This window comes from Lycorma delicatula, chromosome 5 (genome assembly GCF_047948215.1).
Source record: "Lycorma delicatula isolate Av1 chromosome 5, ASM4794821v1, whole genome shotgun sequence".
Taxonomy (NCBI): domain Eukaryota; kingdom Metazoa; phylum Arthropoda; class Insecta; order Hemiptera; family Fulgoridae; genus Lycorma; species Lycorma delicatula.
In genome coordinates this window covers 139,306,274-139,319,008 of record NC_134459.1, presented here as the reverse complement: position 1 = coordinate 139,319,008, position 12,735 = coordinate 139,306,274, and the positions used below count along the sequence as shown (strand labels likewise).

General features: G+C 29.9%; 1 protein-coding gene across 1 annotated transcript in view; it reads right to left on the bottom strand.

Annotated features, from left to right (window-relative positions):
- The window catches only part of PNPase (polyribonucleotide nucleotidyltransferase 1), a 45,246-nt gene extending 32,749 nt beyond the window's left edge, over positions 1-12,497 (bottom strand). The window contains exons 1-2 of the mRNA XM_075367165.1: positions 11,942-12,497; positions 2,550-3,467 (exon numbers count right to left, since the gene is read on the bottom strand). Of these exons, the coding sequence (XP_075223280.1) occupies positions 2,550-3,467; positions 11,942-12,129 (1,106 nt within the window). The 5' untranslated portion in view covers positions 12,130-12,497. The remainder of the gene's footprint in view (positions 1-2,549; positions 3,468-11,941) is intronic.
- Between the last annotated feature and the right edge of the window lie 238 nt (positions 12,498-12,735).

Sequence of the window (12,735 nt, the reverse complement as noted above, 5' to 3'; positions counted from 1 at the left end):
TAAAACTTTATAGATAACTTTCTTTGTCTATTAATCTTCATACCACCTCAAAAACAAGTAAGTATGTCTGTCTTGCTTGCTTTTTATTTTATTTTGATTTTTTAATCTGTTAATTGTTAATTAATTCATTCATTAATTTCGATCTAATTTATTTATTTAAATAATAAATATTATCAATTTTTTTTCAATTTCAGTATAATGCTGTGGAAAAAATCTAACCTTAACAATGCGTGTAGCTAAGATGAACGATACATGCGTGTTAAGAGAGCTCATGAATTGGAAGAACAAATTGAAGCAAGAAATGCAGCTCAACGAATCAGAACAGCAGAAATTCATAGACAAGAATCTCGAGAACAGCGTGATGAACGTCTGTGACAAAATATCTAAAAACAGTGTTCGGGTTTTACTGGGTTTTAATTTTTTAAGAAGTGCAACAATGACTCTACCAACACAGCCCCTGCCATTATTACTGTATATGTGATACGACTAGCTGCACCAACCTCTGGGTTACTTAATTAAAAAACATAAAATAAAAAAACAATTGACTGTGATGGTATTTAAAGGCAAACAAACATATTTAGCGAGTGAAGCCGCGACGGGGATGCTAGTATTATGTATACTTAAATAATAAAAGTTTGAAAAATTAACAAACAAAATTTGAAAATGATGTATTATTCAAACAAATATTAAACAATAATTTTGATTCTTTGGTTGGTAATTCTGCTTCATACTAATAAACATAACAATTGAGACCTTCATACTGATATGATGGATAACGTTAACTTATTTTATCTTTTAACAATCAATTGTTATATTTATATTCTTATAAAATTCAATTTAGTAAAAATTGAAGTAAATAATTGAAGTAAATAAGTTATGTGAAGTAAATAATTATAATGTATAACACATCATTGTTCCTGACGATGGATCAATAATCCGAAAGCACTCGAACATTACTATTAAAGATTGTTGGTATGTGGAAACTATTATATAAATAATTTAGATATAAACTTTTCATCAATGGATATATCAAATGGGGTCTAATTTAAAAGAACTGGGCAAATCATCTGTATACTTCCAGAGTATCATATCAACTAATTACTGGGCAACAAATTATTATTTATTTTCATTGTGGAAATTAGGTGAGTCCTTTAGCTTTATTTGAAAGAGTAAGCAAACCCTACATGGAAAAAAAATTAATTAAAAATTATCCTCCTATAGTGTAAAGTATTATTTACTAATGCTTTCAAATAAAATAAGAATTTATAGAAGTCTCATACCAAAAATAAATTATAACAGATTGAATCGACCACCATGTGCAATGAAGCTTATATGTCTCTTAGGTAAATAACTATACCACCAAATGCACTGTAAATATTTAAGGTATTAAACTTGGACCGAGGTAAAACTGAAGAGGCCCTTTGCTGACATAGAAGGCATATATCAAAAAAGGGTGGTTTGATCGATTCAGGGTATGAGATGAATTACATAAATTAAAATAGTAGTTGGAGTTGCAAGTAAGGATATTTTGGCCATGGATGTTATTTAAAATCATAGATGAAAGCAAATACTCAGGTTGCTTGATATTGACTATCATTTCAAGTCCCTGCTTGAATGTATGCCATTGTCAACTTAAATAGCTAAAGAAGAAAAATGTATGCCTGGTTTGAATAACATGAAAGATTCTTCAATTAGAATATTTTTTAATTTTATTAAAAAAATTCAGGATGATTTTCTACAGTTAATGATCCAAAAATATAACTGTGCGATGCAAAGGACTCAATTTATAACCATTCTCCAATAACCAATTACTTTCTTTCTTTTTCCTGTTTAGCCTCCGGAAATTACCTTTCAGATAATACTTCAGAGGATGAATTAGGATGATATGTATGAGTGTAGTCTTGTACAGCCTCAGTTTGACCATTCCTGAGATGTGTGGTTAATTGAAACCCAACCACCAAATAACATCAGTATCCACTATCTAGTATTCACATCTGTTTAAAAATAACTGACTTTACTAGGACCTGAACACTGGAACTCTTGAATTTCAAATCAGCTGATTTGGGAAGATGTGTTCACCACTAGACCAACCCGGTGGGCTAATAACCAATTACTCATTATAAGGAGATCTACTGTATTAATTAACCTGACCAGGACTGTTGAGAACAAAATTCCCACATAATCTTGGGGGAAAAGAAAGCCTCACTAATCCTCAACAAAGAAGTAGCTCCATGATTAGCTATCGGAAACTGCTAGATTAGCAACTATAGTAACTCCCATGGTACCTGTTCGAGGAGAATGGGAAGAAAAATAAAGTAAGAACATAGAGACAGAGGGGAAAGAAACTAATTGAACGTAGACTGTCTCTGATTCAAATAGTTCACAGCTTCAGACCAGTATATATATGTCAATAAAACAACTAAAAATTCAGTGAAGTCGATTGATACTTTTCGGATCAGTATAGAATGGATTTAACTTAAAATGAAACATTAGACTGTAACAAAGTAATAAAGGTAAATAATTATGCAAGAACATTAAAAATAATTTACCTTGTTTTTAAATCAAACACAAGTTCTCTGAAAATATTCTTACTAACAATATTAAATGCTTCATTAACTGATTCAGTGTCCGGCATAAGCTCCATACTTTCTTTCACTTTATTTATAATATCCAGTCTAATTTCTTTAATTTTTTCATCCCTAGATATTTTGTCATGATTATAATCAGTAAAAACTTCTTTTAATCTCATCATCGATAATGTTCTAACACTTTCTATAATTTCTTCATTTGGCAAAGATTTAATTTCAAAAGTTCTTTTTATTTTACCACACAATTTCTGTAACTGGAAAATAGACTGACATATTTTTTGGCATTCCTTAACACCAGCTTTAATGGCTTTCAAAAAATCTTGCTGTAAAACATTATTTGCAGAACCTTCTAACATAACTACCAAATTCTGTGATGCAGCTGTAACTATTAAATTTAAATCACTAACACTTAATTCTTTACGTGTGGGATTAATAATCACTTCATTATTGTGAAGTCCAACACGTACCGCACCGATTGGCCCATTCCAAGGAATGTCAGATATGGCTAATGCCGCTGATGCTGCATTAATACTTAAAACATCAGGATCATGAACACCATCGACCGAAAGCAAATTAACCATAATTTGTGTATCATTACTAAATCCAACAGGAAATAACGGTCGTAATGATCGATCGATCATTCTACCAACTAGAATTTCATATTCTGTAGGTCCTAATTCTCTTCTTAAAAAATTGGTAGGAATACGACCAGCAGCAGCAGCTTTTTGACGATAATCTACAACTAATGGCAAGAAAGAGGTAACATTCAATCTGGGTTTACTGACAGCAGTAACCATAACTGCTGTATCCCCTAGCTCTGCTACAGCACATCCATCTGTAAATCGTGCGTATCTTCCTGAAGAGATTTTCAACTTTGCCCTGAAAAAAAAAATAACAATAAATTTTAGACAAATAGGATTACATTTTAAATCCTTCAAAATTCAAAAATATTTTGGTGTGAATAAATTTCAGAGTTTAAGAGTTCAGATTTAATAATAAAATGTAGTACATACAAACAATGCAAATGTTAAAAAAGTTTTTCAAAAAAATCTCTCCATAAGAATTCAACACCAAAAGTAAGTCTGACATGATGCTAAATGCTTTAATATCATCAAAAACATCACCCTTATTTCAATAATTACATAATAAATATCAAGGGACCTATTAAAAACCTCAACATTTTTTTTTTTGTATAATTTTTTTCTTAATGCAAATACTTGAAAAAATTACAATTAAAAAAAATTAAAATTACACGAAAATAAAATTATACCAAAACACTTTTTTAATTCTTCCATTCATAAAACGTATTTTTAATTTTTTAAATATAAGCATTTTATTTTATTAAAAATATGGGTAGTCTACAAAAATGCTGTTGCACAAATAAAAAAAAATTTGCAAGAAATACTAAAGCAAAAAAACTTGAACCTTGATAAAAATACAAAAAGGAATATGAAAAATGTAAATAGAGGCTGCTCTGAGCAAAAGCAATGCTCTCAGGAATGCAGGAATGAGTGTTTCTAAAATGGTGAACTGGCTATTCTTTTTCAGATTCTACTTGTAAAACTAAACAAAACATATCCTTAGTAAAAATGGCAATTTTTTCCTTTGTTATATCATTATATCTTCATAAATACACCAAGTGATCATTTGAAAAGTTACCACATTTATTATTCAAATCTATCAGTCCTATCATATTTCTGTTTGCAAGCTGTATACCTTTTCCGGGGGGAACCTTTTTAAAATTATTTTCAAAGGGGTGTACCCATCCTCTTTGCTACACCTATCCCAACTCAAAAATCTTAAATGGCAATGCTAACATTTAATTACATTAATTGACAACCCGAAAAAAATAATGAATTTAATAAAGCTTAAATCATTCAGTAGTTAATTTTGTTATGGTTTTTAACAGTAGCAGTCCTTACGAAATAATAAATTAAACACATTTTTTTTACAAAAATAAAATAAAAGTATCAATTTTTAAACTAATTATTCAAAATGATTCCAATTTTCCTGTAAACAATAATAAAGTCTTTCTTGAAATTCACATCTTAATTTTATTAAAGTTTCTTTAATTACATCCCCCTAAATGTTCTAGTAGAATTACTAAAGATGGACGAAGCAGGAGCGACATAAAATGCCGAATAGCACAAGCTAAACGAGCCTTCAGTAAGAAATATAAGTTGTTTACATCAAAAATTAATTTAAATGTCAGGAAAAGATTTTTGAAAGTGTATGTTTGGAGTGTCGCTTTATATGGAAGTGAAACTTGGACAATCGGAGTATCTGAGAAGAAAAGGTTAGAAGCTTTTGAAATGTGGTGCTATAGGAGAATGTTAAAAATCAGATGGGTGGATAAAGTGACAAATGAGGAGGTATTGCGGCAAATAGATGAAGAAAGAAGCATTTGGAAAAATATAGTTAAAAGAAGAGACAGACTTATAGGCCACATACTAAGGCATCCTGGAATAGTCGCTTTAATTTTGGAAGGACAGGTAGAAGGGAAAAATTGTGTAGGCAGGCCACTTTTGGAGTATGTAAAACAAATTGTTAGGGATGTAGGGTGTAGAGGGTATACTGAAATGAAACGACTAGCACTAGATAGGGAATCTTGGAGAGCTGCATCAAACCAGTCAAATGACTGAAGACAAAAAAAAAAAAAAAAAATGTTCTTACAATTTTATGTTTCAACTCTTCCATGTTAGTATGAATTTACTTATAAATTATTGATTTTAAATGACCCCACAAAAAAGATCCAATGGTTTAAGATCAACAGATCTTGCCGGCCACTCAACTGTTCCTCATCTACCTGTCCAATTCCCAGGAAACATTTGGTCCAACCATTGTCGAACTGGAAGTGAACAGTGAGCAGGTGCTCCATCTTGCTGAAAGTGAAGCATGTCTTTGTTAAGTAACATGTTTCCATTGTCATCTAACTGATTTTCAGATGAGCGGGTGAATAACTTCATCCAGCAACTGCAAATACCTATCACCTGTCCAATTGCCATTGATAAATACTGGGTAGATTACGTTATCAATGCAAATCCCGGCCTACACATTTATTGTTTCAAGATGCTGTGTGTTTCCAATATTGAAAACATGACAATTTATATCACTCCAGTATCGACAGTTATGCTTATTAACAAACCATTTAGAAAGAAGTTGAATTCGTCAGAAAAACAAATATTTTTCATAAACATTGGACTAGCATCCATTAACTGAATAATTTCTTCAGAGAATTCAATCCTTCTCTCAGCATCATCCTCATTCAGATCTTATGCAGTTGAATTTTATATGGAAAAAATATATTTAATTTTAATGAAGTGAAAACAGAACCATAAGAAACCCCCAGTTTCATGGGATATTTTACGAATTGAGCTCTGAGGATTTGCTATGCATTTCCCAAGATTTCAATCAAAGTTAATTTGCCTAAAACCTTTTGTCCTGAATGGTTTTTATTCATAACAGATCCCGTTTCTTGGAATTTGTACAAGTTTTACAATGTAAGAGTGTGAAATATTTTTATTTGGATGCCGTTTATTAAACGCTTGTGCAGTTCTTCTAGCACATTTATTTTGTTCTCCGTATGTAAAAATTAGTTCAGCTCTTTCTTCAAGATTGTAGGTCATTTTAGCAAGACAAAAACTGAAAAGCCAAATGGCAGAACAATAACACCAACCAAATGCCAGTTTTAACTAAATAACAATAATTTGAATAAAACATGATGATGAAATAAATGCAATAAATACTTTTTGAGACTAATTATATACTGTATGAAAGATAACAATTTGCAAAATTCTACCATACAAACTAAGATCTTAATAAATGGCACACAATTTATAACCTGTTATAACAAGGTAATCAATTTTTCAACATGTTGCCAGCAAAAAAAGTAGGTGTAACCTTATTACTGATTTTTCATATCTTTAACTGATGAACATTATAAAATGTTGTGTTTGCAGGCACGTTTTTTCAATGCTGGAAAAACCTAAAACACATATTTTTAACAAGAACGGATGATTTCAGACCAAATTTTTGATAACACTGTAACACAACACAGTAACACTGTATCACAACATAACCTAAAAAAACACATTTTTGATCATAACTTCAATACCAGGGGACTACATTTTATTTTATTTGTACCAAATTACTTGTCATTCAAAGGACATTCCAATGACCTATCACAAGCTACATCGTCTCATTTAAAAAAATAAGTTTTCAACCCCTAAAAATTTAGAAAACGTAAGGGCAAAATTTTGTGTTTGTAATTTAAAAAATAATTTACACAGATTTAATCCACATATTATGATTATTTCAAATGGTTTAAAAAGTAATATCACGTAATTTTATAATTATTTTTGTTGGACTGAAATTTAAAGAAAGTATTACCCCAAATAGTTTTCACACTTACCGAATGAAGGGGTGAGTTGATTTTTATTTTATTTTCACCAAAATTCATTATTTTTTTCTGGTTGTCAATTAACATAATTAAATGTTACCATTGCCATTTAAGATCTTTGAGCTGGGGTAGGTGCAGCAGAAGGTGGGTTCCACCCCTTTGAAAATAATCTTGGAAAGGTTTTCCCTGGTAATGGTATACATGCCAACAAACAGATATACGATTGGATTGATAGCTGTTGAATAATAAATATATGGTAACTTTTCAAATGATCACCCAATGTATTTTATCAGAATTAAATTCTGTACAAATGGTATTACAAAACTGTATTTATTTACCGACAGTTTAACAAAGTTATTGTAAGTTTGACCTAAAAAATGTATTTTGCGGTATCAGTTGTTAAATAAATATTTCTGCAGTTCTGATAAGAAGGATTCCATCATATACTTCTGCAGTTTATAAATTGCTAACAATAATCAATTCATTTTATCAAAGCAATTTTAATTAGTATACAGTTCACCGTAGTGAAATCAATGTGCAGTGCTTGTGACGTTAAGGTTTTTTTTTTATAAAAACCTTCATTACACTTAATCATTATTACAATTAAAAAATGAATAAAAACTATCAATATTAAATAAATGTGCCTCAAAATCAAACAACCAAATTTCAGTTAAGATAACATCAGGTAATACGTTACAACATTTTAATTCGGCTAGAAAAACAATAAAATTTTTCCTCACACTACAAATATTTTGTAGAACAAAACTAAGAGTATTACATAATAAAAGAGTATTACATTTATAAAAGTTAAAATTAATGAAGTCATTTAATGAAGTAAAGTTATTTACCATAGCGATATTTCATTTAACACAAAAAAGGAAAACATTTAGCTCACAGATGCTGCAGATCTCCCATGTAATTCAGTTCTATCACTCTAGAATTATCAGTTTTTCACAGAAGAATTTTTCCACCTCTCAACTATAAGTATTGTAGCCTTTTGAATTTTTAGCTTCTCTTGCCGCATCAAAAATCTTACGCCGTGATTGACAAAGACTTTCATTAATGTATATTGGTTTATCTGATGTCATGTCGATGTATCTAGTTGGAAACTCTCCTTGATTTCATCTTTCACACTTCTCCTTACAAAGCTAGCAATTATTCTTGCCGGTGCAGTAGAGTCTTTATTACATTTTTGCAGTCTATAACAAGCTAAACCCACTATGATCTGTTTAACTATGCTACACACATTCTCATTTGGTTTTTCTGGTAGTCTGAAAATTTCAACACTATTAGATCTTGAGAATTGCTTCATATCTGTAACCCTTTTTTCCAACTGATCAACTTTCTGCCTCAAACTAATGTTTTCTGCTGTTAGAGACTTGATTTTTGCCAAACTAGAGTCAGGTTTATAATTATTATCTTTAATTACAGAATTAATATCAGCATTTTTTTTCAAGACAAATTTCAATTATTGAGCTTTTTTTCACTAACCTTAATGTCTCTTTTAAGTTCATCTCTGTGATTTTATTAAATCCACCAGTTCAATGTTAGTTATGTTACTGCTTTTCAAAATTGATTCAAATTTCACACTTACAAATCATGACAAATAATACAAACCATGAATTGTTTTCTTTAAGCAAGAAATCAACATCTTTATTAATATTGGCGTTGGTGCCGTGAAATAAACTGCAGCATTCAGAGCAGGAAATTTTTATTTCATTATAACAGGATGGCTTATTGCAAGTAAAGCAATTAAACATTTTTAAATATTTAATACTCACGTTGCTTATGAAGTAAAAATGATTGTTAGTAAATAAGAGAACATAAGACTGCTCGCTACCTCTGACTAGACTCAACCTTTGACATCTGCAACCTTTTGAATTATAGCACTTAAAATACATACATTGGTTAAAAGATGGTAACAATAATGTGATTTTTTTTTAAATAACTTTGTTAGGAAAGTATTGTTTAAAAAAAATATCCCCTACCAATCTAGTAATCAGTAATCTGGGATAACAATCTACAGCAGAACCAACTGAAGTAGATCTACAAAATAAAAAAAAGAATTACCAAATTCAGTCCATTTAATGAAGAGTAAGCAGTAAAGTAAAAATAAATTACAAATGGATCAAATTATAAACCTCCTCATTTTTTTGCTGTTGAAATAAATTAAGATGACATACTGTACCAAACCTTAAAATTACATGAAATATGAATTAACCTTATATTTTTAATAATTATTAAGACCCTATTAAAATTTCTGTTCCATATTTTATAATTAATAACAGAAGGAAGAGGTGTTCAGAACATTTTCAAGACAATGGAAATACTGATTAGATAACACAAAATTATTGAAGTTTATTTTTAAATTCACTAATATTAGATACACATTTTATAATATTTTAACACATTAATAGATACCACAGTTTATAATTAATTACAATTATTATTAGTAACATATCCTTATTTACAGAAATATCAGTTGCAATTTGAAGCTGGCATTGCTTTGTCTTTGTCATGTATCCAAATCCAAGGCACAAACTACAGAAATCTGTCACATGCCAAATCTTCAGTTAAAAGAGCCTAACTGTTTCTTTCTCAATTTTGAACCGCTAATCACACATTTAATCTGTGTTACACTGAACCAAATTTTGCCCCTATATACATTTGCTTGTTTTTTGCTGCCAACTTCTAGGGATCATCATTTACATTTTGCCTAACTGTAAATCTATTATACCGCTCAAAGCCACTAGGCATTTTCAGAAAATTTACATACGCGCCACTTTATTATTAACACATACTCTATATTGACAAATGCTCTATTAGCATGTGAGTACATTTTTGTTTTGCATGCAAAATTAAAACACATAGAAACATAATTACTCATCTGAATCTAACCAACATGTTTGACTAATGCAGTTATTCCAGGAATTAAATTCTCATCATTGGAAAAGTGTAAAATATGAAGTGTAAGAATTTAAAATTGTAAAAGTGTTTTAAATACTGGTCTCAAATCCAATTTGACCAATAATTCTTTTAAAAATTTTCTCTTACATTCTGAACACAGCACTAGTATGGGCAGAATTTCTGCAATGGCCAATTCTACAGATGAAATGGGGACAAATCACCGCATAATAATCAGTCAACATTTTCCCACGTTATTATTTTCCGACAATATTCAGATGGAATTCAAATTTATTTAACTTCTAACATTTATTAAACAATTTATTTGTACCTTACATGACTGTTTGTTTTACAACATATTCCCAAAATATTCTTCTCCAAAGGAAGAAAATAAGTATCTGATAAAATAATTTTATATTCTAAGAAATATTTTTTCTGCATTATTACATTTTTTTCTAAAACAACTAAAATTTAAAATTTTCAACAATCACCATTTTACAACTCTTTACATCATAATTTCAGATGCCTACAATTTTATTTTAAAGTTACCAATTTTACACAAACTACAGCATGGCCACAGAGTCCCTTTAAATGATAACACATATAGGCTGATAACACTATATTCCAACAACTGTCTGTAAAGGTTAATTAGTTGCTTTCATTTTGTCAAGTTCCAGAAGATGATGTTATTTTCACATGTTCACTGAGAATTTTGATTATTACAGGGTTAAGGCAATTCTTCAATGTTAAAATGGTAATTCTTAAATTGTGTATTCAATTAAAGTAAGACTTGTTGCCAGTGTTTAGATGCACGAGTATATAAATGAAAATGAAAACTACAAAAATATAAGACAAATTTGTTCAGTGTTTTAGTTAGTATACTAAAACACTGAACTTAGTATAGTATACTTTCCTTCAAAAGTGAAGGAAAGAGGCCATTTCTACTGGGTCAGTCCTTGATTTAAAACAATCCTGATATCCTTCCAGCCTAATTGAATACTAATTGTGGTACTTACGTATTAATGTCACCGCTGCTGTTTAGCTTATGTTGACTTCGTGAACCAACAAATTGAACGTACATCAAAATAACCTAACTAAATATAACCTACACTCACTTCGCTCGCTAACCTCTTACGTATTAACACCACCGCAGCTACAGCTTTATTTAAAAACAAAGTAGTCAATCGGATTTCGGTGGATTAACATTAATTGGATTTCAGTGCTATAACATTAAGGTTATATTATGCATGTTTAATGAAGAGGTTAGTGAGCGAAGCGAGCGTCGGTTATATTTAGTGTTAACAGCAGATTTTTCTAGTCCCTCTATAATTTTTTTCTTTAAATAGCAACTAATAATTTTTAAAAATTATTAAATTATGGTATTTACCAAGTTCTTTTAACTCTTGAGAAACACAGCTTCAAAATTTTGCAGTAGCCCACTAGGCTGGTCTAGTGGTGAATTCATCGATGCAAATCAGTTGTTTAACAGCTGATTTTCAAAGTGAAGGTTTTGAGGTTCAAATCCTACTAAAAAATAGTTGCTTTTACACATCATTTGAATACAAGACAGTGGATACCAAGGTACTTTGGTGGTTGGACTTCAACTAACCACATATTTCAGGACTGTTCAAGACTACATCTCATTTATGTCATACATAACATCCTCATCTCAATAGGTCAGGGGGGGTTTGCTTTTTGTTCACTAGTTGAACAGACTGCAATATACATATTATGAAAATACAAAGCAAGAAAATTTTGCAAAATATTTGTGATTGTCATCCAAAAGTAGTGGCATTTTCATTTGGCTTTATTCAGGTAATTTGGCATTTATTCTGTCTTCAACTAGTTTTAAGCTTTCTGGGGCGTTGGAATAATTTATAACATTTTTGCGGATAAAGAATAAGATGTTCACTTATTTCAGATAAAAAAAATAATACAAAAAAAATAAATGTCGATATACGAACATATCTGAAGTTCGTTCTTATATCAAATACACGAAATAAATTATGTACATTAAGGAAATACTTCAAAGAACTGAAAAATAACTTACCTATCTTGAAATTCAGTTTGAACAGAAGATGGATGGTTATAATTTTCCGAATGAAATAATCTAACAAATGCATAGCATCCATCACTAGTTTTTTTAAATATACTATTTACATTATTCATACTAGTTCTTTTGATAATATATCTGTAAACGCCTAAAGTCTGATTACACAGGTAAATTCTCAAAATCATTTTGTAATTCTACAGATGAATAGCCCAGACACACACTAAAAATTACAAATGAAAATAAACAAACAGTTACGTTGCATCATATTTTAATTTACCACATCAGTCTTTCATTTTAATTATTTTAATTCACATTATCATTTATAAAATAACTCAATGTTCTTCATAACCTCAAACCTCAAACTAACCAAGCTGAAGATCATGCTTCGTTCAAGAAAACAGTCTAGAGATAATCGTTTAAAGACCGCTAGATATTAAGGCTCCATTGACACAAGCCTTTCAATAACAGATTATTATGAAAATATTAAATACAAATCATTGCCACATAAGTGTAAAAAAAGATTAAAAACACAAATTAATCACTCACTTTTTTGCATTTAAGAGAACTATAAATGTAGTATATATTTAGTATGCCACTTAAGTAAGCAGCTTTTTAAAAATAATTTTTTACCTACATAGGAGTTATTAGAATTATTAGTTTTTTCTAGAGAAATATATTTAAATTATTTTAAAATAATATATACTCATAAAGACATTACACACTCGTAGATATACAAGTAGTACACGTAAAGGTAAATACGTACTCGTAAGTTGGCATAATATATTTGAACC